This window comes from Pelodiscus sinensis, chromosome 2 (genome assembly GCF_049634645.1).
Source record: "Pelodiscus sinensis isolate JC-2024 chromosome 2, ASM4963464v1, whole genome shotgun sequence".
NCBI lineage: Eukaryota > Metazoa > Chordata > Testudines > Trionychidae > Pelodiscus > Pelodiscus sinensis.
Window position 1 is genome coordinate 167,502,038 of NC_134712.1, and position 27,105 is coordinate 167,529,142.

At 42.6% G+C, this 27,105-nt stretch overlaps 1 protein-coding gene and 1 long non-coding RNA gene across 5 annotated transcripts in view; one reads left to right on the top strand and one right to left on the bottom strand.

Annotated features, from left to right (window-relative positions):
* Positions 1-7,207: 7,207 nt before the first annotated feature.
* LOC142827265 (uncharacterized) lies at positions 7,208-9,089 on the bottom strand. 2 transcript variants are annotated; one of them, XR_012901873.1, is made up of 3 exons: positions 8,969-9,054; positions 8,528-8,693; positions 7,208-7,436 (listed from the first exon to the last, which is right to left on the bottom strand). It is a non-coding gene; the product is annotated as an uncharacterized LOC142827265 (long non-coding RNA). The 2 variants fall into 2 exon arrangements; XR_012901872.1 differs by lacking the exon at positions 8,528-8,693 and having other exon boundaries at positions 8,969-9,089.
* Positions 8,522-27,105, top strand: part of VPS41 (VPS41 subunit of HOPS complex) — a 151,899-nt gene continuing 133,315 nt past the window's right edge. For 2 of the 3 annotated variants that reach the window (XM_025185171.2, XM_075921736.1), the window contains exons 1-2: positions 8,578-8,613; positions 20,086-20,124. In XM_025185171.2, the coding sequence (XP_025040956.1) occupies positions 8,593-8,613; positions 20,086-20,124 (60 nt within the window). In that variant the 5' untranslated portion in view covers positions 8,578-8,592. Of the gene's footprint in view, positions 8,614-20,085; positions 20,125-27,105 lie in introns of all 3 variants that reach the window. The other variant, XM_006124074.4, reaches the window with a different exon arrangement.

Here is a 27,105-nt window from a genome sequence, read left to right on the forward strand (position 1 = left end):
TCCTTGAGGTTATGTGTTTGTCAAAAAAAGAAATCAAATGTTTCTCATTGAAAATTACAGATATTGTTTCCCTATGGTCTATTTAACATTAAGATCAATATAATTAACAATTTTTAATAGCAGAATATGCCAGGAAATACCAGGAAAAAATAGAAACAATACTTACAAAGGGAAAAGAACAGAAAAAGTGCCACCAACAATGATCTGATCCCCAAGGGATGAAGACAAGAGAAAAAACAACCAGAAGCAAAATGAAATTAAGTGTAATCAAAGAAAGTGAAAGAGATACAAATAGATACTGCCCATGCCTCAGTCAGAAAGGATTTCCAAGCAAAATTATGAACATTTAACTACAAAAAAGATGCGATACAAATGTAGAGATTTACCAGGACTTGGGGTATGTCTACACTACAGAGTTTTGTGTGAAAAACAGCTGTTTTTCTGATAAAACTTGGTGAACGTCCACACTTCAATTGCGTTCTTCAGCAAGAATATATATAAAAAAAAAAAGAGGGTTTTTTCCAGCACTGGTAATCCTTATTCTACAAGGAAGAACCCTTTCTGCGAAAGAGCTCTTTTGCAAAAAGGCATGTGTGGATGGGGAAGAGGGAGTTCTTTCAGAAGAAGAGGAAAGAGAAAAAAGCACAGGTGCCCTGGTGACCATTCCGTCCATAGTAATCACAGCTGAAATGTGAGATAGCGTCCATTTGGTCGGGATGATCTCTTTCAAAAAAGCAGATCGCTTTTTTGATGCACTTTTGCAGTGTGGACGCTCTCTTTTGGAAAAAGTTTTTCGGAAGATCTCTTCCAAAAAAATTTTCTTCTGAAAGAAGCCTGTAGTTTAGACATTGCCTTGGAAAGGAAGTAAGTAGCTCCAAGTCATAATAAGAGAATCTTCAGATCTCCGTGATGGCTCATCTGTCCACTATATAAATCAACATATGATAGTCCATATCTTCTCTGGATTTGAATCTGGTGAAAACAGCTCTGTTTTGGAAACTGACTCCCTCACTGAAGTCAATGGGAGTTTTATCTGACTTATGGCTGCACAACTTGGCTCTTTTGGTGAACATTTATCATGAAAGAATACTTGTCATAGGTAAAATTCAAACTAGAAAGAAGAAAGGGAATACATACAATGCTGTTATCACTGGAGAGAAATTAGTGGTCTGCTAGTAATTTCTAGTCTATAAGGCTGCAATCTCAATAGTGAGGAGGCAATCTTATTGTCTTTTCCCTCTATATAAGAAGACTAAATATCTGGAGTAGTGTATAATTTCTTCCAGGGAAAGCCCATGGGGCATGATTCAGGAAAGCACTTAAGTGTGTGCTTAATTCAATGCAATTCAAGCATGTGTATTTTTAAGCACACGCTAAGTGCTTTGTTGAATGGGGGATCGGTGCACACTATATTGAAGAGTAATTGAGTTGGAGGTTCATCACTCAAATTTGATTTTATTCAGTAGAAGTAGGTGTTACATGTCCTTGAAAACAGCCAAGGAATAAGCCTAGACAAAGGGTGAACTAGAGCAGCACTGAGGATTGTTTATTGGTATAGATTTTTACAGCAATACTTACACACACATCACAGTCATGGTGGCAGTTTGGAGGCAAGCTGTAAGTGCAGCAAGAGTTAGTTTCAATTTCACAAGTGTCTGAGGCTGGCCAGGCTACAGCTTCCTGGAGATCGGCCATGAGGCGACGAGAGTCCCTGGAGTCCCTTCGGATCTAGAGCAGAAGAGCTCTACTGCTTCCGGTCCAGTCCTGAGCTTAGTGTGCTGTTGCATCTTTTCTGAGGAGAATCCCCATCAGGCTACCATCAATTTATGCACTTTGCAGGATCCTTCCTCATAGCCATAAAAGGTAACATATGTGGTACTGCCTTATGATTGACAGTTTCTTATTCACACTTCCTCATGCACTTCATACACTTCATACACTTCAACCATTTGACAGATTACATATTCATAAGCATGAATACAATTGATTCTATTAAAGCAATGTGGTTTTAGCAAGCCTCTAACATTATTGGGGAGTTCCGCTACTCGCATAACAGAAAACTGATCAAACTGCAGCTGAAAAAGCAAATGCGGGGGAGGGGAGATGTGTCTGGCTATGGTAGGCATTAAAATGTCACATATAAAAAGGTGTTTATGTATATTTATATCTGTACATTGACTCCAATAGGACTTAACCACATGATTCAAGTTGAGCATGTACTTAAGTGCTAACCTAAATAGGGATGCTTTCCTGAATTGGGACTTTCCACTGGTGTAAATCAGTGAAGTGGACTGAGTTACACCAGTGTAAAACCATTGCAGGGGAAAGGAGATTGAGGCCTTGAATGTGCTTTACCTGTCTGGAGAACTGTCAACACTTTCCTCAATTACACTGTTGCCATTAAAAAGTTAAAATATATCAACAATCAATACAAGGTGATATTTAAGATGTTCCAGTTATTCTAGCATGAACTTATTTTAGAGACAAATGATAGTGCCTCACATATGACTATATGGTTATTGTGTGTAAGTGGTGGATGCTGCTGCCCAGGAAATACTGTAATAGCTTTCACCCAGTCAAAATGTCCATTAAGGCTCAAAATATCTAATCATTGTCATATTGGTTCATAGATTGTATATACATTACTTACAAATAGGTCAGATGTAAGCATAGCCTATTTATAAAGAAGATTTCCTTTTACACATATGCAGGCAGGTTCACTATTTACATGCACAGCTTAACTGAGATGAGACACAACTGGAACCACTTTTCTGAATCCCTTTCACAAATAAGGAATTTTGGAAATCAGAGAAAACCAGGCTGTGTTGGACCCATCCAATTATACAAAAGGCAAGGTTTTGCAAACCAGAAAAATATTTGTTTTTTGATTATTAATTTGTATTTGAAATAGACACTGATTCAACCTGAAACCATTTGTCCCCTCACTAAATGTTTGAGACACTGAACTGAATCGTTCTGGGTTTTACAAAATGAAAACATGGGCAATAAAAATTTAATAAATCCAAAAGGAAGATCTTTCCCATTTTTGCCTGTTTCTTCCCAACATTCAGAATTAAATCTTGATTCTCTATAAAAAGTGTTAGGGAACAACTTTTAAACAGGGAACCAAATAAACCAATGCAGAGAGAGGAAGTAGGGCATCTATCTTCTGGAATTTGATAGTTATATATTCCATGGGCTGAGAGCTTCATCTATGGGCTGCTGTTACAACCGGTCTACAATGGACTGGTGGTTATTAGTTCTTGAATCCACTAACTATATCCTCCATCAGTCCTCAGGCTTGTCAACAAATCCCTGCTCTGTGGTCCCTTGGAAAAACCACCAGGTCCTCAGATCCATGAGCCTGAGGGATTTCAGAGTTTCCCTGTAAGGACTCTTCATTTCCATTACATAACACAACTGTTGTGGCTCTGCTGGTTTTGGGACCTGGCTGTCACTGTCCATCTGTTTCTCATATATATTTGTTTCTTACCTTGTGAGACAAGAATCATCTCTCCTTCTTAAGCTTACCCTCTGCTCCTTTCTGTTTTTAAAGTGTTAGGTTTTTAAGAGGACTCAGAGTGCCCCTTTCAGCTTAGCCCTCATTTACCTTTAATAAATAGATAATTGTACTGGCTTTATGTCATTTACTGTTCTTCATACTTTTTCATTTTCTATATAAATTTATTCTGATAATCGTAAAACAAAAAATAGATTGGGGGAGGGAATTGATGAAAAAAAAAATTCCCCTAATTTTCCTTGAGTATTTGAAGACAATTCAGAATACTTTTGAGAAAACTTAACTGCAGAGCACATAAATCAATGGGTTTAAAGTATAAGTAACAGAAATCATGCTCTTATCCATGCCCTTCTCTTTTGCAGTAAATGTTGATTAACAATTTAATGAAATTATTAAGTACCATGTAATGGTAGAACATGTGTATCATAAATGCTCCCACTTTTTACCTCGTCTTTTTTAAATGGTATGATTACTTTGAAATCTGTTTAAAGAACACAATTAGTATAGCATTCACACACTGTATTTTATTCAATTTAACACACATGCATATATACACCTGTGATGCCAACAGTACTAAAGTGAAAGTCAATGGGACCTTGGTCTACTATGTCACTTAGATCCGTTTGAAAATGTTATCCTAGAACATTAACTCTGAGAGAAATTGTTAAGTTTTTTAGTATAAAAGTCATGGGATCATATGGCACTTTGTGATTATAATGTAATGGCTATGTGCAACATTAGATGGTGATTCTGTAAAGACTTACATATAGACTTAGCGTAACACATATGAGTAGTCACATTGAAACTTAACTGCTTAAAGTACACAAAGTTAAGCATGTGCATAAATCTTTACAGGATCAGGGATTTCCCTAGGGCCAGACTGTGATAGCCTCATTCCCACTGCATTGCATATTATCCCGTAAGTACTCCCATTACAGTCAATGGGAGCAATTGTAAATGAAGGTGCTACTGAGCCACAATCAGTATTTCACAATCTAACCCCTAATCATAAAAGAATATGTGCATAATATTTCTCATTTGTAATGTAAAGGGTTATCACATCCTTTGTGAAATAATTTTTTTTAATCTCATAAAACATATATTAAAGTGAACTAAAAAGTATTAAAAGAGGATGGTAGGTGGGTGGTATTTCAAAACAATATAATGCTACCATGTGAAATACAAACATTTTATGAAGCATGCAATTTTGTAAGAAGCTCAAGGTTAACTTCATAGAAGCTAGGGTTCAATTTGAGAATAGACTCACAAAAATAATTCTTTGATGGTATGCGATAAAGAAAAAGACTTTGCAAGCTTCTTTGTAAAATCCAAACATACACCAAAAAAAAAAAAAAAAAAAGAGAGAAAAGCCTTTGAACTTCTATTCTTTTGATGACAGTATTAGCTTCGTTTTATCAGGCTTAAGTGTTTTTAAATGCTATTAAGTCATAGACATTTCTTAACAATGTGAGTGGTGGTGGGGGTCGAGGGAGATAACTCAGCTGAAGTTTGTTTTATTTGAATCAGTCCTACTTGAAACAGACTAAGTGCTCTTAGCACCAGAGACACATCAATATCTAGGAAGTGGTACGGATACTTGCAATTACCATGTTTCAAGGCAGAGAAAAGGAAAGCAAAAACCCAAGATCTGCATTCTGGTGGTGTTTGGAATTTGAACATGGATCAAGACCTATATTGCAATGACAAATCCGATCTTTATAAAAGGATAAATAAAAAAAACTAGACAAAAATTCATCTGTACATTGGAACATTTGAAATCCAGCTTTGTAATTGAATACTTGGTAGACAGCACATGATCTGCATTCTTTTAGGTGACCACTAAGGAACTCCATGGAACTGGAAGTTCTGTATTACAAGAGATAGTACAAACTTTAAAAAAATCCAATTGTGATAATGTTAAAACCCATATTTGAGTATCTTATGAAAACTGTGCGCTTTTTTTTTTTTTTTTTTTTTTTTTTGCTACTAGCAGTACTGCCAGAGTATTACTCTGATTCTAAAAACATGCTTAAACCAAAACTTGATGTGTTTGGAATCTGAACCTGCATCCCAAATGGCCCATATTTGTCTAACTGGCTGACCCAAACCTTCACACCCTCACTTTTGTAAGCATAGTGTCCCCAGCACCATGAAGGAAATGTATGCAATGGTAATTTCTGTTGCATGTTTTAACAGGATACAACATTTGCCCTGTACAGCATTGCCTTTCTATTTACACTAAAATGTAGGTAATAGGAATGTGGGTGAGTGAGCCTTACTGAGTGAGGCTTACCAGTTCCAGTTAACCAGTTAGGACTGGAGCAGCTCCCCACCTGCCATAGGAAAGGAGCTGCCCCGGCAGCCCCTGTCCACCCTTTTGCCCACTTCTTCTTTAATTGGTTTATGGGTTGAACATTACATTTAAACATAAAGTTTGACCAGTTAACCAATTAAATGGGATTTTACATCCTTACTAAGTATTTTCTTTCTAAATGTTGATTGAGAATGAAAGATGCTCTGTAAAGGCCTAAGTCTGACAGATGCTGAATGCCTCAGGTGCTGAAGACATTCAAATCTCATTGATGACCTTACAAGCGAATAGTTCTCAGCATCTCCCAAGAGGCAGAATCAGGTGTTAAAATATTAAATTTGCCTGATACAATAAACACTTGTAATTATGGTAGATTGAATTCATACCTTAAGTATGAACAAACAAAAATTAGTTTTGTGCTTTTCTGCCAAAAATAAGAACGAAGAACATTGTAAGTAAATTACATTGTTTATACCACTTATTCTATGTTTGGTCAAAATAAGAACAGCTGTTATTTAACTGCTTTCTCTGTGACAAACATATTCTTTTATGTGTTAAAGAACCAAAATTTGCCAGGTCTTTGTCATTTTCATAGCAAACATTTAGCTTTAGGCATTTATAAATCAGTTAATAGTATTTATTTACTTTAAAATGCCACATACTTTCAGAGAGTATGAAAGCTTATCCATTAGATATTTGATGAAATCTCTGGCCCCAAAGAAGGCAATGAGCAATTTGCCATTGATTTTAATAGGGCTAGGATTTCACTGTGTATTCCCAGATTTTAGTAGATGTAATTGATTGGTTTAAAATCTACACAAGAAAAAAGACCCTCTTGGTATTAAAACAACAAGAAAAGATGGTATATATTAAAATACTGACATATGTTAGGGAGAATATTTTCTGATACTCTAAAGCCAGAGTATGCAACTATTATGTGGACATGCATCCCTTAGAAGCATATGAACACTTTTGTGCAGGCTCCAGCCCTTAGTCCGAATTGGTTTATTTCAGTTAAATATATGCCATAATGGAGATTAGGTAAATGGCCTGAGTTATGCCCCAGAATCTCATGCAAGGGAAATCACATATGTGTATCACACCAACCCAAAAAAGAAGGGTTTAAACTATAAAATGTCAGCTTGGCACACAGTATTAAAGACAATTAAAAATATAAAGCTACTTGTGAAAAGTAGCAGGGTTATTCCTGATCAGTTGTTGAAAGACTCTCTCTTTTCCTTTATGAGATTTTAAATATTTTAAAATTGCTTCTACTGTAGACCTGTATTGTAGTCAACTTGCTCATGCTTTTGCTCCATCTTCCATTATACATTAACAGAACTGTAAAACTATGCATTATAGATCGACACAGGTAATAGAGAGACTCCTTTAATAAGTGGTAAGAGCTTATGTTTTATGAGAAAAAAAGAGAGTATTCTTCCTACAGTAGCTCTGACTGGTCACTATGCCCCAAAGCGGTGGGCAAGTGAGTGAGACAGCTATTAGAGGGGGTCTTCCCGCAGGCAGAGCTCAAATTTGCTGGAGACTGGGAGCTTTACTTCTTTTTACTGGCCTCTTGCTCTAGCCCAATCAAAATCCTATCACCTGTAAAATAAAATAAATAAAATAAAATAATAAAATAATAATAATAGGAATTGGCAATACTGGAAGAAGGTGATTTTGGTCCCCGCTTCAAGACCTCTGATTAGTGAAACCAACTGAGAGCTGGGTCTCAATGTGCTAGACTCTCTTCAAACATGTAGACCATGTCTACCTAGCCGGGCAAAAGTCAAATTAAAATACACAACTTCAGCTGTGTCAATTGCGTAGCTGAAATAAAAATAGCTTGAATCGGCTTTTAGAGCTATCTACACAGCAGAAAGTTGAAGGAAAAATACTCTTTGTTCGACTTCCCTTACTCTTCATGAAATGAGGGTTACAAGAGTCGGAGTAAGTAGTCCTCCACATCGACATTATTTTGAGATAATGGCTTGCTGCGTAGACGTGCATTTTGTTATTTTGAAATAACGTCAGTTATTCCAAAATAACAGTTCGGTATAGACATAGCCATAGTAACAATTTTCCCTAAACTGAAGAACTTGCAATTCAATGCAAAGCACGGTGGTGGGTTTGAGAAATGGGATCTGTAACTTCTCAACATCATTTTATGTGGGGCTACTAAACTTTCATTAGTTAGCAACAGCTTTTAATTCCTATGGAACTGACCAAGATTCCAACTCTCTCCATTATATTTTAAGTCTCCTAACTGGTATTTTTCGTTAAAGCCCCAGCTTCTGGAATCATGTCAATTCATCAGGCTTTCAAACTTTCATTTTTAAAGAGGAGGCACTCATGGTTGAGGCAAAAAGCATGAAAATGCCAAGTTCAAATTGCTCAATATTTTTAAGACGGGGGGGGGGGGGGTTTCTAGCTGCTAATTTTTTCAGTGGTTGGGGCTGGCAATGCTCTGTCACTATTATTGTATGGTAATGATGCACAGTACGAAGAGCTGGTTTTGCCTGTCCTTAAGGCAAGCACAAACATTAAACTCCCTTATTAGTTTGTAAATGTGCTTAATTCCCTCCCCTTCCCGCCTCCCAGCAAGGGCATGGCAACACAGGTGCAGATGCCCGCCCGCCCGCGCTTTGCCAGCTCTAAGCCCAGCAGAGGCAGAGGAAGTAGAAAAACTACGTTACCCAAACTGCCTCCGCCGCCCTCTGACTTTCAGGGGCCTCTCACATGACTGTCAGGCGGCTGCACCATGGCGGAAGCAGAAGCGAAGGTAAAGGCTGGGCCAGAGCAGGGAGCACTGAGAGCTGCACAGGGGGAGTCCTGGTGTTTGCTCCACGCGGAGGAATTAATCTAGGGGAGCGGAGAGGCCCATGCGCTTGCTCACTGACAGAGAGGAAGCGAGAGCTTGATGGGGGGCGGCAGCAGGGGACGGGAAAGTGGGGAGAGTGTTGTGCGGGGCACGGGCAGCAGGAGGGGGTGGAGATTGGGGAGGACGCTGAGGGTGCAGCAGTAGGATAGGTCAGGTATTGTAAGGGACAGCAGCAAAACAGGCAGGAACTGGGGGGGAGAGAGGCGCCGAGAATGGGGGAGCTGATTCTGTATCCCCTATTTGTAAAGACACCAACCTTGTGTAGGCGCGAAGCCATTTAAAACTGAGCTGGAACTCTGCTTCTCTCCGTCGAAGGTTCAGAGTCGTCACGTTCTCTTTCACCTGTGTGTACACAATAGCGTAACCCCCGAATGAAAGAGCACGGAATCACACGTCACACTACTTGGACATTGATTAAGATATTGGCTATTAAATACCACTCGTGTATTAGGTGGTTTTTTTTGTATCAAATTCCTACTGATTTTGGTGGCTATAATTTGTCACTTTAACTGTTTAGTAATGTGTCCGATCAGTTACTGGTATCAATCAGTTGTGGATTATGAGAAGACAGTATTAGCATTTCTTATATTGTTTTAAAAACAAGATTATTGGTGACTTGTGGGTTGGACCTATTTTATATAATATATATATATACACCAAATAAATATTATTTGGTGTGTGTGTGTGTGTGTGTATACACCCCAACTATTTGCTTTAAGTTATATTTATAATGCCTCATATTATACTATATGGGGACAGTCCTCTTTTTGAGAACAGTATTGTATAGGGAAGTGTGTAGAATTTGTCCATAATTTAAAGTCTTTCATAGCCATTCCATGGTATAGGTCAGAACTATGCTTTAAATCAGGGTTGGGAAACCTTAGGCCTAGGGGCCAGATGCAGCCCCCACCTTGCTTGCATCTAGCCCTTCAAGGCGTGTTCTCCCACTTCCCCCCCATTGGGGACCCTGTGCTTGCACTCCAGTCCCCCTGCTGCCCCATCGCAGAGCTGGAGCACACAAAATCTAGATGGGCCTCTCTAGGCTCTGGTGTGCAAGGAGAATGTGGGGAGTGTCTTTTTTTTCTTCTCAGTCAGGGTGCCATGTCAGTGAGGTGGGTTTTTTTGGGTTTTTTTTCTGCTTCTCACTTGTTTGTGGTCCCCCACTCTTGCTTTAAATTTTTTATCTTTTAAAAACAACTTTTTTATAGTCTGACATCAAAGAAGAGGGTTTAAATCTTTGCAAGACCAAACCAATGTTTGATATTCATTATTATGTGTATCACAGGACTATCAAGTGTCATCTTCATTGATAATTTCTGTTTCTTGAAAGGGATACTAAATTTGTAATGCCTTAGGATTTAGGGCAGAGGTGGGCAATACATTTTTAAAAGGGGGCCACTTCATAAATGGTTGAAGTGGCCCTGGGCTGCCCCAGAAGGGGCAGGAGACTTCTCCCACAGACCCTGATTGGCCTGGGGGTGGGGAAGCTCATGAAGTCATGTCCTCCCCCCCAACCCCTTGCTTAGAGAAAATTGCCAGCTGTTTTAGAACAGCTGGCATTTCTTTTTAAGCTCTGCAGTGGGAGGAGACCTCGCACACTCTCCCTAGCCCCAGACCAATAAGGACCTGGGGCTGGGGGGAGTGCGGGAAGTCTATTGCCCCCTGCCTTGCCAGATGTGTACGACAGCTAGAGAGAAATGCTGTCTGTTTTTAAAATAGCATTTCTAGCTGCCGTGCACCCTTTGCGAAGGTTAGGAGGAGGAGACTTCATGTGCTCCCTCATCTCCAGGCCTGGAGTGGCTTGGCAGCGGGGGAGTGGCAGGGCAGCCACTGGCTGGGTCCTGTGGTGGTCCCTTTTTCCACCCTTGATTTAAGGCAATCTCTTAACTATTGCACATCAGGGTGAAACCCAGTGAGGTGTGGAGGTGGTCTTGTAGTTTATCCCATTTCTGCCTGCTGCTGGGTTCTTTCCCCTAGAATTATATAGTAGTGGAATGCTGAACTACATGAATCCACTATGGTGATTCCTGTGCATGACTGAAGCACATTTGAAGTGAATCCAGGAGTCAGCCTGTGCAACATTTGTGCTGCAGAGCCAAATTCTGCTGGTCTCTGCGTGCAGCAGTTTTAGAATGGGGCCTTGTCAATTGGTAAAAGTACATGACTCTGGAAGCGAGTATTACTGTAATAACCTTACAAATAGTGTAATCATATATATAGTAGCCCAGTGTCTGAGAGTCTGTAATGCTGAAATGCTGGCTGTTCCCTCTGGGCAGCCTGTGCTGCTTGCTCCCTGCGGCGGCCCGGCTGAGCAGTGCAGAAGTCAACCTAGCGCCACGGCGGGAGGGGAAGAGGGGCAGGGCAGTGACATACATGGCCGGGGGCGGGGCCTGGCCATGTACGTCACCGCCCCGCCCACCTTCGCCTCCCGCCATGGCTCTCGGCTGACTTCTGCGCCACTCAGCTGGGCTGCCATGGGGGAACCTAAACGGACGCTTGCTCCCCTGTAGCGGCCTGGCTGAGCGGCGCAGAAGTCAGCCAAGCGCCATGGTGGGAGGCAAAGGGGGGGGCGAGGTGGTGATGTGCGGCATGACAGCGGCTCCAGGCCCTGCCCCTTGGCCGTGAACGTCACCACCCCACCCCACCCTCCTTCGCCTTCTGCCGTGGCGCACAGCTGACTTCTATGCTGCTCAGCCAGGCTGCTGCGTCCCCCGAGTGAGAGGCAGGAGGGGGAGGAGAAGGAGAAGAGAGAGACAGGAGGCGGAGGAGAACTGGAGGGGGGGCGGAAAGGAGGAGTACATGCACGTGCACACACACACACAGAGACAGACAGACCAGAGGCTCAGGAGAGAAGACTGACATGGAGGAGAGACCTGAAAATCCCATCTTATGACGGGCTAATTGGCTAGTGGGTAATATTATGTATTTATGGTCCAATCCTGTCAACACTGTATAGTCAGTGGGCTCGTCTACACTGGCCCCTTTTCCGAAAGGGGCATGCTAATTTCACAGGTCGTAATAGGGAAATCCGCGGGGGATTTAAATATCCCCCGCGGCATTTAAATAAAAATGTCCGCCGCTTTTTTCTGGCTTTTAGAAAAGCCGGAAAAGAGCGTCTACACTGGCCCCGATCCTCCGGAAAAAAAGCCCTTTTCCAGAGGATCTTATTCCTACTTTGAAAAAAGTAGCGGACATTTTTATTTAAAAATGCGGAAAAAAGCGGCGGACATTTTTATTTAAATCCCCCGCGGATTTCCCTATTACGACCTGTGAAATTAGCATGCCCCTTTCGGAAAAGGGGCCAATGTAGACGTAGCCAGTGGGATTACTCCTGTGCAGTGTGTTACACACTTAAATGTGGGCAGCGTTGAGACCTAGTTTTAATGTATTTTACAATAAACTTTGGGAGATAGGATTTAATGTCAGGGTAGCAGGTGTCAGCACACAGCTAATTGCTATGTGCAGGCTGCTTCACTTCAGAAGATGAAGAATGCAGAGGTGGAAGAAAGAAATGAGCCCATCTGAATTGGTTGGAGAGATTTCCTGCTGGAAGCTGAGGAATGAGTACAGGGTAGGATGGGATATATGCTGGGAGTCAGCTGAAATTTTGGTTGTTCTAGGCCCTCAAGTCCTCTTTTAATGTATGTGTTACTTCTAAGATGGAATGTTCTACACATATTCGCTCTATAGTATTCGCTCTATTCTTTTAGCATTTATGTGGTTCCCTTATGTGAGACAAGAATAAAATAGATTTAAGAAAAGTTTCCTAGCTCAAGTGTAGCAGTTTCATATGCTATAAGTATAATTTGTTTAAAGCCTTCAGAAAATTGGCTTTTCCATATCTACTCCACTGACACACACATACTTTTTGACAGACTATTGGTGGGTGGGTGTGTGTGTGTGTGTTTTAAAGGGTTGGAGGGGCATAAGAGAGCTTAGGAGAACTGTTTTCCCAGGATTGTATACCTAAACATGCAGAAGTTTAAGTTCTCTGGAGGAGGCCGATCCTAATGTTGGTATTTATAGGCTGTACCCCTTCTGCAATGTTAAGGATTTTACCGGTTGAGACTGTTTCTCTTGTGTTCTCTCCATTGTCTGTTACTAAAACCAATAATTAGTGGATATTAAAAAGAAACAGTCAAATATAAAAGTATCATTAAAATGCTTATGGTCTATTAACAAACACCTTTGGTTATTAAACCAGTCTAAATTAATTGTTTGCACTTCTCTCCCTTTCAGCTGTTATATGAGAGTGGTCTTTTCACTTTTACATGTAGTGACCGGTGTTTGAGTTTCCATGCATGGGAGAAAAACTATAAATAGTGTGTGTATGCAGGTGGACTTTCACTGGAATTTAAGCTTTTTGATTCTCCTTCCCTACATATCTAAGATATGGGCCTTAAGTCAGTTAATGGCAACTGTTTTTAATATAAAGGAAAAACCCTCCCACAATGTAGATCAGGCCTGGGCAAAATACGGCCCGCCAAGCCACCGGATCTAGCCCGGGGATGCGGCAGGCAGCCCTAGGCATTCTTTGCCCCACCCTCACACTCAGAAAGGCAGCTGCTGGGAGGTTTCACTTTAAAATCTGTGAGCCTGAAGGGGAGGAAGGAAGGCTTTAGGAAACTGGCCAGAAGCACCGTGCCCCCTTCCCTCCGAGGCTCCTAGTTATTCACAGAGGACATGGCTGCAGCCTGTGTGGAGACAGGGCAGGCAGAGAGGCTGCTTCAGGAAAGTGCTGGGCTACTGACTGGTAAGTCTCCTGGCCAGAGCCTGCCTCTGGCATCCCGGTCTCTCCCTCCCCCAACCCTCTGCCCCCCCCCCCCCCCCCCCACTCCTGTCCTCTACTCCATATACCCAAATTCTCTGCCCCCCTGCTGCATGCATATCCCCTCCCAGATCTGGTACCCCAGTCCTCTGCCTCAGATCACTCCCCTCCTGCCCTAGTTTACAACCCAACCCCTTGCACCTCCTCCTGTACCCCAGTTCCTTGCCCTAAGTCACAGTCCAACCCCCTGCACTCAGTCCAGTGCCCCAGGTCACTACAGCCTCATTCACCAAAACTTCTTCCCTTACTCCAAGCTCCCTTCTGCACCCAACCTCCGTCTCAGACCTCGCACCTTCTCCATTAATATCATGGAAGAGTGCCGCCCTCAACCACTTTCCAAAATCTTGGAGTTGTCCCCCCATCAAAAATTATTGCCAACTCCTGATGTAGATGGGAAACTGCATTAGGTGAGATAAATACATTGTTAAATCTGCCAGCTCAGAGATTAACTATATTGGTAAATTTTCCCAGTTTTCTCATCTGTGCGTCATTTCTCTGTTCTTGGGCTTCTTGAAAACCAGCATCTGCCAAGTGGCTTTATTATACATCAACACCACCACTGATTCCCCACCTGCTTCCACTCTAGAGTGTGATGGGCCTGCCAATGACAGTGATTAGTTCACTGTTTTGGATTCTGGTCACTTACTAGTCACTCATCAGGGATTTTCTGTTCACAGTTAGGAGACTATTTTAAAAATAAAAAATGGAATTCGGGATAATCCTCTTGGTTCATACATTTAAAAAAAATCCACCCACCGAAACCCCATTGTAGTCATGACTGCAGTTACTGTTCCAATTTTACCTGTGGGAATGGGAGAAGTCAGGCAGAAAGCTTTTCAGAATAACTCTCTTGTATTGTGAGCATAGTGCCTGTCAATTCGAAACACCCAAAAACACTGGTAGCGTTGTGTCTGGTGATGCAGAATCTGTTGATTAGCTTTCCAAATCAAGATTTCCCTTTTAATTTTTTGCTCAGCATTTCCTATAAAACTGTCAGAGCTGTACATTTTAGAAATAATATTGCACTCCTCCATTGTAAAACATGTTTGTATAGCTTTCCCCCCCATGTGTATGTGCAATCTATTAGGTTGCAATCTATTAGGTTGTTAACAGCACCCATCACAATGGTATCTGAATGCCTGTCTAAGTTAAAAACAAGAGGAGTCAATTACAAGAAGTAATTTTTTCCTTTAGGTATTCTCGCCGCCTTATCACTGTTGGTAGTAAGCCACATCCACCCTGACTAAATTAATACTGATATAACACTCCCATCACTGTATCTCTGCCATCTGATCTTTCACTTCATGTATCTGATGAAGTGGATTGCTACAAGGGATATAAGCGACTAGTCAAGTTGACTACTCGCATTCCCCCCTTGCTGCTTCTATATCAGAGGCAGCAAGGGGGGATCAGGAGGCGGTGCTGGGGGGAGCTGGCTTAAAAGTTGGTTTTCCCACAGCATTGTCTCCGCAGTGCCGCCTGCACCCACCTCCTCCTGTGCTGCTCCCTCTGCCCCCTCCCCGATAGAGAAGGCTGCCAAAAAGCAGCCTCTGCCCTTGGTGGGCCCAGGCTCGCTGCGAGCAGAGGCTATTCCACATCCATGGAGCAGCCCGTCTGCAGTGAGTCCCAGCGGGGAACGGGGACTCCCTGCAGATAGGGGCTGCTGCTGGAGCAGACGCTGTTCACAGCCAGCCTCAGCTCCCAAAGACAAGGGCTGCTTTGGGGCAGCAGCCCCTGAGCATGCTTGGCTTAATCCCTGCTCGTGCCAGGTCTGGGAGCTATGCTTGCTGCAGCTCTGCATTTTAAATGTAGAAATAGCCAGGCAGTTCTTACTATATTTAAAATGCAGAGCAATAACGGTTCTGGATCCAGCACAAGCCGGTACTGAGCAGTCTTAGCTAAGGTTGCCAGGTGTCTGGTATTGACCTGGACAGTCTGGTATTTTCGCCTCCTGTCCGGTAAAAAAAAATAAATCAGAAAGTACTGGACACCTAAAATATCCGGTATTTTCTGTCCCCCCCCCCCCCCCCCCCCCTTGCCAGGAGACGAAACTACCGGACACCTGGCAACCCTATAAACACTCAGCCACCGGGCCCAGCCCGCCCCCTTCTCTCTCCCCACTTACTTGGTTCCGCAGGGGAGCTGTCTTCTGTCTCTGACCAAGAAAACAAGATGGCCATGGGGAAAAAAGCCTCAAAGGCATTTCTTAAAGGGGCCATGCTGTTTGTTTTATTTTTTTTTATTATTATTTTTTGCTCAATAACTCTTAGGGCAGGGGTGTCCAAACTTTTTTCAAAGAGGGCCGGATTTGATGAAGTGAACATGCGTGAGGGCCGACCATTTTGTCTGACATTCTTTGAACCATTAAAATTAAATGCAAATTAACTATTTTATGCAAAGTTTATTGCAAACGGCATACTTTTCATTTCGTCACATAGATGACAAATCTAAACAGGTGTTAAATCACTCTGCCTTTCATATCTGAAGGCCAGATGAAAAAAAAAAAATCCAGGAAGCTGAAATATATGTCAGGAACATTGTAAAGTACATTACATATTATTGGTAATAAAGGTTGTCTGTCAACTTTTAAGTTAAAAAAATATGAACAGGAACATAACACCAAGTATACATGTTGTGTCCAAATATATTTATAACTGATTTAGACCAACTGACATTAACTGAGATTTTACAATGTATTCATCTCAATACATATGGATTCGTTGGGGGCCATAAAAGATAGATATTGCCAAATTACCTGGGGGTCCGTATTAAACCGGAACACGGGCCGCAATTGGCCCGCGGGCCGGACTTTGGACATGCCTGGCTTAGGGTCTTTTTTTTCCCCTCAACTTTGGTCTCCCCCCTTTTTTTTTCACAACAGAATTTTTTCCCTGGTGTGGTTTTTTTTGGGGGGGGGAGGGAGGGGGGCGGGTGTTCGGTATTTTTGGTTAAACCATCTGGCAACCCTAGTCCTAGCTTGTGTCGGGTCCGGGACTGCTGCAGCTCTGCATTTTAAACATAGTAATAGCTGCCCAGATATTACTACATTTAAAATACAAAGCTACAGCTGGGGTAGGTCCTGGCCCCGGCCCGGGCATGAGCCGGGACTGAGTATGCCGTGCGCAGTCCCGGCTTGTGCTGGGTCTGGGACCTATCCACCTTGCAGCTCTGCATTTTAATGTAGCTCCTGGACCCAGTGCAAGTCAGAACAGAGCACCTTCCCTTATTATGATTAGCCAATTACCCACCTCTTAGCATCCCTAATTGTTACTCATGAAAGCTTATGCCCTAATAAAATTGTTAGTCTTTAGTCTTGTTGTTTTTGCTAAAATAGACTAACATGGCTACATCTCTGAAACCTGTAAGTAAAGTAACTTTTTTGGCATTTATATAGATAAGTGATTTGAATTAGCTTCTGAAGTCTTAGGTGATGTAGAACAATATGTTGATATTTTTGCTCAGATCCTGGAAGCTGTGCTGTGCAGGTAGATTTCTGGGTCTTTGTGGAATCTCATTGACTTAAATGAGACTCCATGAGGCCATAAGGGCCTGCCCATGTGGAACAGCTTATGTGCCTGGGGCTGTAATTACTCCCATTCATATAGTCACATCCGTTCATTTTTATTGTACTATTATCTTCTTCTGTTTATAAGCTCTGTTGTTGGAAGAGGGAAATCTTTTGGGAATACTGAGATTATCAAAACTGTAGATCTCATTGTTTCTTTTATTAATTACTGATGATGTGCTTGGTGCTGTGCATGAAACAAAGGCATCCTCCCTCCCCCATTTCTAAATCTAATAACATACTGTATGTTGAGTATAAATTCTGTGTTGCACTTTGTGCTGGACAATGGTTCAGCTCGTGTCATTTGTTTAGTGCCCTGTATGCCAAAATAATTTACTGCTATATTTGTAGGACTTATAAGAAACTCCATTTAACTAAAAATTTAATTTCTTTGAGATAGTAACTGTAAACTTGCAAAATGCTTTCAATAAAAGTTGTGATTAGAATTTGTGCTCTTTAGACTGAGCTTTTTGAACTACATCCAAAAGTGAGACTGTAGTCAAAAAAAAGTTTCAAATGTCCACTTGAAGGAATGTCAGGATTTTCCTCCTTCCTTATCACCTTTACACCCATTTTATCACCTTTACACCCAAGTTTAATACAGTAAACTTCCGATAATCCGGCACCTTTAGAACCCAGGGGGTGCCGGATTATCAGATTTGCCGGACTATCAGAAGGGGGGGCTATGAGCGGTCTGTGGTGGGGTGGGGAGGGATGCCACCTCAGACCCCTCATAGCCCCCCCTTCAGATAGTCCGGCTCTGCCCCAGGCGTCCCTGATTCAGCTGCTGCTGGTCAGTTTCAGCAGCAGCTGAATAGGGACGCCTGCGGCAGAGCAGCTGGGGTGCTGTCGGGTTGGTCCCCTAGCGCCGCCCCTCAGCACTGCGAGACCAACCCGGCAGCACCCCAGCTGCTCGTGGGGACGCCTGGGACAGAGCAGCTAGGGTGCTGCTGGGTTGGTCCCGCAATGCCGAGGGGTGGCGCTAGGGGACCAACCGAGCAGCACCCCAGCTGCTCTGCCCCAGGCGTCCCTATTCAGCTGCTGCTGAAACTGACCAGCGGCAGATTCCGGGAAGCCCGGGGCAGAGCAGCTCTGCCCCAGGCTTCCTGGAGTCAGCCGCTGATCAGTTTCAGCAGCGGCTGAATAGGGATGCCTAGAGCAGAGGAGCCGGAGTGCTGCCAGGTTGGTCCCGCAGCGCCGAGGGGCGGTGCTACGGGACCAACCGGGCAGCACCCCAGCTGTTCTGCCCCCGGCTTCCCCGATTCAGCTGCTGGTCAGTTTCAGCAGTTGCTGAATCGTGGAAGCCGGGTGCAGAGCAGCTCCAATTGTCCGGCTACCCCCAGCACTTCCGGGTTCCTGGTGGTGCCAGACCATCAGGAGTGCTAGAGCATTGGATGCCAGACTAATGGAGTTTTACTGTACATTGTACTTGCCCTTCCCCAAACTGTGACATGAAAGGAGAATAAACAGTTGCATGACACATAAAGACAGTATTTTAGAGATGGGCCTGGCTGTAGTGAATAAAGCTTGAAAAGGCAGACAACTGTAAACATAATAAGGCCTTGTATGGAGTAACTAAGAGTAAATGGAAATGTGACTTATTTTTTCCCTCTCTAATCTGCTTCGCTTGGTTACTAAAAGCGATCTTCAATCGCGCAGAGAAGGCATTTACTATGTGCTTAGAGGTTACAATAAGCACATTTTTTTTTTATAGCATGAAAATAAATAAATGGGACCAACAAACGCAAAATGAAATGCTGGCAATCATCAGTATTAGATTTTCTTTCCCTTTCATCTCTTTTTCTCATTGTCTGTAACTTTGTCTCTCATGAAATACTGTACCTAAATATCTTATTGTCAAAATATTACTTCATAGTATTTGAAATACTACTTCTCTCTTTGTTGGTTCTTTGTTTAAATCATGGGCTGTTGTTAAAATGCTTACGTTCACTGTCAGCATATTAGTTGTAACCTTTTATTGCTATTGATAACTATAAATACGTTAAGTAAATCTTCATTTTGCTGACCTCTTTGAGGAGGCATGGCATCAGCAGATTTCAGTAGTGGACAGGTGAGAGATTAGCAAGAGTAGGCTCTTCTCTTTTTTTGTAGGATGCTAAGATTCATTGTCTTGAAAGGCAGATGTTTTAAAGGCACAGTTTCTTTGTGGGTTTGAGCAAGGCACTCTGTGAATTGTGCGTAAGTCGAAGAGTTATTATTTAATTTCCATCCTCATTAGAATTCTTTGGGAAACTGTGAAAGTAGGAATGTGAAAGTTTAAGCTGTAAGCATCACCCTTAATGAGTGATCTTTACAGTCTTGGCTGCCGCAACTCCCCACCTAATGCTGGCAGAGGGTGTTCCAGCCCTTTCGGGGCCATCATGGACAGGGGCTGATTTCCTGCCCATCATGTTTAACTGGTTAACTATTTAAACAGGATTTTACATCCTTAAATAAAAGACTTAGGCTGTTCAAGATAAGTCAGTGAATGAATGGCCAAATAGTAGCTAAATTGAGAAGCTGGCCTGTGACTCCCTTGAGCATGTAGTTCTGTCTTGTGGGCCAAGCTGCTGGAGATTGCTTTGCAAGATTGATTGTCCATTGCTGGTGAGGGAAAACCTTTCACAAGCACTTGACTGTTGCTTAGAGCCTTAGATGATGCACATTGCTAGAATGATGTGGTTGGTATTAGTTGCTGTCTGCTTTAGGGTAGTGAACAGTATCATCTCAGCCAAACAGTGCCACTGAGTGTCAGTGTGGCACCAGGTTAGGAGTCCTAAACAGAGTGGGTATGGATAAACAAGCAAAACAGAAAAGATAATCATTCATCTGTAACACATTCAGAGTCACTTGAAATTCTGTTTACCTTTTGTTTTTAATGAAAAGGCTTGTAAGATTAAATAAAGAAAAATAATCATTTGTTTTGCACGGATGTTGAATTTTTTTTCTTCATGCTTTTTTTTTATATTATTACTTTCAGGAAACCAGGTCTAATGAAGAATCTACTGATGATTCTGAGGTAAGGCGGTGTACAAAGACCTCGTGGCTGTAATGTTTAAACTGCATTTTTTGGTCAATATGCAGTAGAAACACAGGACTTTTTGTTTCTGTTTTGGCAGCTGCTTATTTACAACAGATGCTGTGCTTGTGCTGTAACAGGTGATTTGAGCTATTGGCAAGTTAATAGCAAATGTGCATCCTTAAAATATACTACTTGATATTGAAGCCTGTGATCACAAGATTTTAATAAAGTAAATCATAGATAACAGTTAGGTTCATGCATTCTGCTTTGAACAAATGAAAATGTGATTTGCCATGTAATTTCTATATAATATCTTATTAAAGAAATGCAATTTATATTTAATGATTTCACAGCCTAAACTTAATCTTAGTTTGTTCAGCATGTGTTTTCCAGATTATATTTTGAAACAAGATTGGTCTATCAACTTGAAATGTTTTCACTTTAAAAAAAATTAAGTATAGATACAGTAGTATTGGGTGAGCAGAAGAATCATAGAAGATTAGAATTGGAAGGCTACGTCTACATTGCAACGCTATTTTGGGACGCCAGAGTATCCCAAAATAGCTTTCCCGTGTTTTAAAAGCAAACTTGTTATTTCGGGTTCACTATTCTGACATCCCTGTAAATCTCATTCCATAAGGAGTAAGGAACGTTTCGGAATAGCGGGTTACTTTGAAAGTTGGTGCTGTGTAGACAGTGCCAAATTACAAAATAAGGTATTTCAAAATAAGATCCAAATAAGAATGTGAATAATTCAAATTGTGTATCTTATTTCAAACTACGGTGCAGTGTAGTCTTAGTGAAAGAGACCTCAGAAAGTCATTTAATACGACTCCCTGCTTGAAGCAGGGCCAACCCTAACTAAATCATCCCAACCAGGGCTTTGGCGAGCTGGACCTTATAAACCTCTAAGGATGGAGATTCCACCATGTCCCTAGGCAACCCATTCCAGTGATTCAGTGAAATAGTTTTTCCTAGACCTTCCCCAGTACAACCACTGCTCCTTGTTCTGTCACCACTGAGACCAGCCTGTGCTGGATTGAACTCTCCTTTCTATGGTGGCTGTGTTTAACCTGGGTTGGATTTTTCTCCTTCATTCCTGGCTGCAGGGGATACTATGGTATTTTTGACTGTTTGGCCTCAGCAACCTCATACCTCCTCTTGCTGTACCATCCCATCTGCCTGCAAGAAGACAACTCCAGCTTGCAGCTACTGAAGCACCCACCTCAGCCAGGGCTTTCATGACACAGTCTTGGGAAGCAACACTCTGGAACTTTGTCATCCATGGGTCTGATTGGCTCATGATGATGACGGGGATAGGGATGCCTGGGGTGTAGCTCAGAGATGTGCTGATGCAATCTGTTATGTACAATCATAACCTGCTCTCAATTTCGTGTATGTGAACTGTTAGCCTGTGGTTTTATTTGTTTTTGTTTTACAGTTCTTTGGGGAAGAGAATCACATCTTTCTACTTTTCTAAAGCACCATGTATGTTTACAGCACTCCTATAAATAATTTAAGGCTAAATTTTTGTCTGGGATATTTTTAGTAAGTCATGGACCCGTCACTGGCAGTAAACAAAAAGTCACAGAAGCCCTGACTTTCACTAAAAATATCCCTGACAAAATGGGGAGATGGGTTCAACGGCTTGCTGTGATCAATGGGAGCCTGCTACTGTGGGGAGTAGGATGTACGTGGCCTGGCTGCTGCGAGGTCCCCTTGCCTTGGGGTGCCCGCACCAGTGTGGGGGCTGGGCACTGCAGGGGGTGGGGAGCTGGCTGGGAACTCAGCCCAGGGGCCGAAAATATCAAGGAGGTCAATGGAAGTCATGGATTTTGTGACTTTTCTCACCTCGATGACATAATTGTAACCTTAATTATTGAAGGTGAATCTGGGGGAGAAAAATGGAGGTTCAAATTTTGTCAATGCTTTCAGTTTTTCCCTTAATTTTTGGACCAGATTTAACTATCAGTTGCAGCTTTAGTCAGTTGAAGTTGTTCATGTCAAAAATTTTTAACTGGGTTATGGCAGTGCACTTTTATGTTAGTCCATAAATACATAGTTATACTTGCCCAATATAGGACTGAAAAATAGGTGAATATGACAGCACCTAAAGCAGTGGTTCTCAAACTTTTCAGCATCACTCTCCCTTTTTGATTTTTGAGAAATCCTCACACCCTCCCCCAATATCAGCAAAACTTATTGAGCAAAAAAAAAAAAAAAGAAACTGACTGGGGCTGAAAAACAGTCGCAGCCCCTTCAATTCCTGGGACCAGTGTTTTTTTTTTAAAAAAAAAAAAAAAAAACCACAACAAAACACAACCCCACAACACGGTGCTGGTACTCTAGGGGAAAAGTTGTTGACCAAAAAAAAAAGTTGCCATTTTAAGAGCAGAGCAGGCATTGGCCTTTTAAGGCAATCATTTTGAAGTCTGCCCGGGACGCTCCATCCTCCCCACCCCACTCCACCCCAGCCAGCCTGAGCTGCGCATGTTCCGGCGAACGCCCGAGCCAGGAGAAACAGAAAATACTGGATGTTTTACATGGTGTTTTCTGATTTTTTTTTTTTTTTTATTTTTTTTTTAAACCAGACGGACCAGCCTCTTTCTTGGGGGGTAGGGGAGGGTGCTGGTCCGGCAACATCAGGAACCCGGAAGTACTGGGGCAGCCGGACCGGCTTCCCTCATTCAGCTGCTGCTGAAACTGACCAGCAGCTGAATCGGGGAAGCCGGGAGCAGAGCAGCTGGGATGCTGCCGGGTTGGTCCCGCAGCTCCGAGGGGCGGCGCTATGGGACCAACCCGGCAGCACCCCAGCTGCTTTGCCCCAGGTGTCTGGATTCAGCCACTGCTGAAACTGACCAGCAGGCTGAATCCAGACGCCTGGGGCAGAGCAGCTGGGGTGCTGCGGGGTTGGTCTCGTAGCACCGCCCCTCGGCGCTGCGGGACCAACCCGGCAGGACCCCAGCTGCTCTGCCCCAGGGGTCCCCAAGTCAGCCGCTGCTGAAACAGATCAGCGGCTGATTCCAGGAAGCTCCGGGCAGAACAGCTCTGCCCCGGGCTTCCTGGAATCAGCCACTGATCTGTTTCAGCAGTGGTTGAATCGGGGACCCCTGGGGCAGAGCAGCTGGGGTCCTGCCAGGTTGGTCCCTCAGCGCTGTCCTTTGGCGCTGTGGGACCAACTGGGCAGTTCCCCAGCTGCTCTGTCCCAGGTGTCCCCAAGAGTAGCTGGGGTGCTGCTGGGTTGATGCCGTAGCGCCGCCCCTTGGCACTGCCGGACCAACCCGGCAGCACCCCAGCTGCTCTATTGCAGGCATCCCCGATTCAGCTGCTGCTGAAACTGGCCAGCAGTAGCTGAATCAGGGACGCCTGGGGCAGAGCCGGACTATCTGAAGGGGGGGCTATGAGGGGTCTGGAGTGGCATCCCCTCCCACCCCACTTCAGACCCCTCATAGCCCCCCCCTTCTGATAGTCCTAAAGGTGCCGGATTATCGGAAGTGGTTACCTGAATGGTTTGCTTTGAGTTGTGTGTTCCTTAATGAATGTCAAAATGCTCTTTGTATAGAATCCTACAGAGCATCACAATGGATCTCAGGTGTGTGAAGTTTTGCAAAAATGATTGTTTTGCCTATGTGATGTCATACTGCTCGTCTATGCACATTTGGTTTTCCCTGATCTTTTAATTTAAAGTCCTGAGGCCATTTTAAATATTTTTAATGTTTAAATTAGAATCTCTAAAGCACATAGGTATAAATTAGTAGAGGCAGTGCATATCTTCATATGTTCAGCAAACCTTTCAGTGAAGAAGGTGGTAGTTATTTGTGTCAACATTATGCAATTGTAGAAGATCTTTCTTTGTAACTACACACAATTTACTCTTTTATTTCATGTCTTTGTATACGATATGGGGTATTATGTGCTTTTACTTATCATGTAGACCGGTTACTATTTATTCTACCATGTTGTGGTGAGCAAACAATATATCTAAAATGGTATTTTAATTCTCAGGAGAAAAAAGTGTTTTAGCTGCAAAGTATTTTCACTGCAATCTTGAAGCACTAACATCTTTTTTTTTTAAATTTCTATCATTTTTAAAATAATACTTCATTTTCTCCCAACCCATAAAACAGTCCAGTGTGCTACATTTTTGATCAAACAGGTTTGTTTCACAGAAAAGTTCTAGAGATGACTCTACTTCATTGGCATATTTGACATTATTTTACAGTACCTGGAGTTGCATATTAGGACTGTCCTATTTGATGGGGCATTGGAAAAAAAGAGTAAACTGACTGTAAATTGTGGAGGAAAAAATGTGAATAAATGATGTATAGAATGAAGGGAAATTTCTCAGTTTTAATATCGCTCTTCCTTTCTGTAGTCCACCTATTTAAGTAGTGATAGAAATGTAGCCGTGTTAGTCTGGGGTAGTTGAAGCAAAATGCAGGACAATGTAGCACTTTAAAGACTAACAAGATGGTTTATTAGATGATGAGCTTTCGTGGGCCAGACCCACTTCCTCAGATCAAATAGTGGAAGAAAGTAGTCACAACCATATATACCAAAGGATACAATTAAAAAAAATGAACAAATATGAAAAGGACAAATCACATTGCAGAACAGAAGGGGGATGCGGGGGGGTGGGAAGGGGGAGGAAGGAAGGTAAGTGTCTGTGAATTGCTGATATTAAAGGTAGGGAGAGTGGGATGTTTGTGAGTTAATGGTATTACAGGTGATAATTGGGGAAACTGTCTTGGTAATGGGTGAGAAAGTTCAAAGACTTGTTAAGTCCTTGTTGGTAAGTGTCCAATTTTAACATGAATGACAGTTCTGCAATGTGATTTGTCCTTTTCATATTTGTTCATTTTTTTTAATTGTATCCTTTGGTATATATGGTTGTGACTACTTTCTTCCACTATTTGATCTGAGGAAGTGGGTCTGGCCCACGAAAGCTCATCATCTAATAAACCATCTTGTTAGTCTTTAAAGTGCTACATTGTCCTCCTATTTAAGTAGTTACTCTTACAACTGAGTGTGTTTTCCCAACCAAATTTTGATCAGATTTTGCTCTCTAATTGCAAGAAATCTTCTCACGTGTTTGTTAGCTTTATATTGATGCTTCTTAATGGACTTGTTGTACAGAGTAGTTGTGATGCAAATGTACATTTTCCTTGACTTTGTGAGTTGAGTGTAATATTCAGGTCATGCCTTGGCTTTGCAGAGAGAGAGAGATGGTGTTACTGCACCAGTTCCCCTCGATAGTTTATATTGCAGAACCCACACATAGATCTCTTTTGGATCTTCTCTTCTGAGTAGAACAAAAGGAGAAATACGTGACACTTTAAAGACTAACAAGATAGTTTATAGGTGATAAGCTTTCATGGGGCAGACCCACTTCTTCAGATCATATTCTGAAAGTGAATTGGCATGACCATATATAACCTATATGGTCATGCCATATATAACATGGTCATGCCAGTTCACTTTCAGAATATGATCTGAAGAAGTGGGTTTGCCCCACAAAAGCTTATCACCTAATAAACTATCTTGTTAGTCTTTAAAGTGTTGTGTTTTTTCTTTTTGTTTTACCAAGATCAGACTAACACTGCTACCTCTCTATTACTCTTCTGAGTAGAGTCTTTTTACATCTGCTTTTGGAATAGTGCAAGAGAAAGCTTTTGACAATGTGCCTTGAACTTTGTTCATATTCAGTTTTTGCCATTTAGCCCTCTGGTCCTCATTGCTGTTTTGCATTTTGTTGCTATAGCCAACCAGTAACAAGGCTTGAATTCCTTCAGCCCTGGTGTACACTAGGGATGTAAGCGACTAATTGACTATCTGATAATCAAACCTTATCAGAGAGTCGAGTAGTGACTCGACTAGTTGCTTCCTCCCCTCCACCCCCCGGTTGCTGTCTCTGTCAGAGTCGGGGGGGGGGGGGGGGAGGCAGGAGCTGGTGCTGGGGGGGGGGCTGTCTTAAAAGCCAGTTCCCCCCAGCACTGTCTCTGTGGGGGACAGGGGAAGCAGAGGCACAGCGGGGACTGACTCACTGCAGTCGGAACAGATTTACCCTGTGTTTCCTGCTGCTCCTCTGCCTTTTAAATGTAGTAAGAGCTGCGGGTGGTAGTGTGGATGCCTCACTGCTGCTATTTTGAAATAACTACTCTCCAGAGTCATTCAATGTAATTACTCCCCAGTGCTTCATGGGGCTCTTAATTTGAGATAGCATCCACATTAGGGAGTGTGCCCTGGGCTAATTTCGAGGCTTCCCTTTAGTGTGAACATGCTGTTTCGAAATAGTTATTCAGGAGTTATTTTGAAATAACTCACTTCTAAATAATTTCCTAGTGTAGACATGCCCTCATAGTACACTTAAACCTCTTTAATCTGGCAACCCTGAGAAATAGGATATGCCGGATTAAGGAATTTTTTTTTGCGGAGTGTGCTGGGGCGAGAGTAGGGTAGGAGGGAGTTGCGTGCTTATTGTCACCCTGCTCTCAGGGATGTATGTGGATCTGTGCCCTCCTACCCCTGCCACTCCTAGGCACTGCCCCGTGCTATTCTGGGAGTGTCAGGGGAAAAATCTCTAGGAACTCACTTTTCTGCACTGCCATTCCTCCAGCCGGGAGGTGGGGGAGCAGCAGTGCGCAGAGCCACATTCTCCTTTTCCTGCCAGGGTCTGAACCACCTGTATTCCCTGATTAGGGACACCTGGAGTAAGAGGTTCAGGTGTATCTGCGCAGTGTGACATAGTTTGAGTCTGCCTGTGGCATAGTTGTGCAATCTTGTGAGTGAATGTGGATGTCTGCCAGCATTGTTCATGTGGTGCACAAAATATTTAGACTTATCCACAAACTTGCATGTATTTTTTCCACCAACATAGATCGCCACTGGTCTGCAAAAGGATCATCACTGGTCTGCAAAAGGAAGTACAGTAGCGGGTTTGTCAGTTAACTTGATGATGTATACATTGTAGAGTGAGAA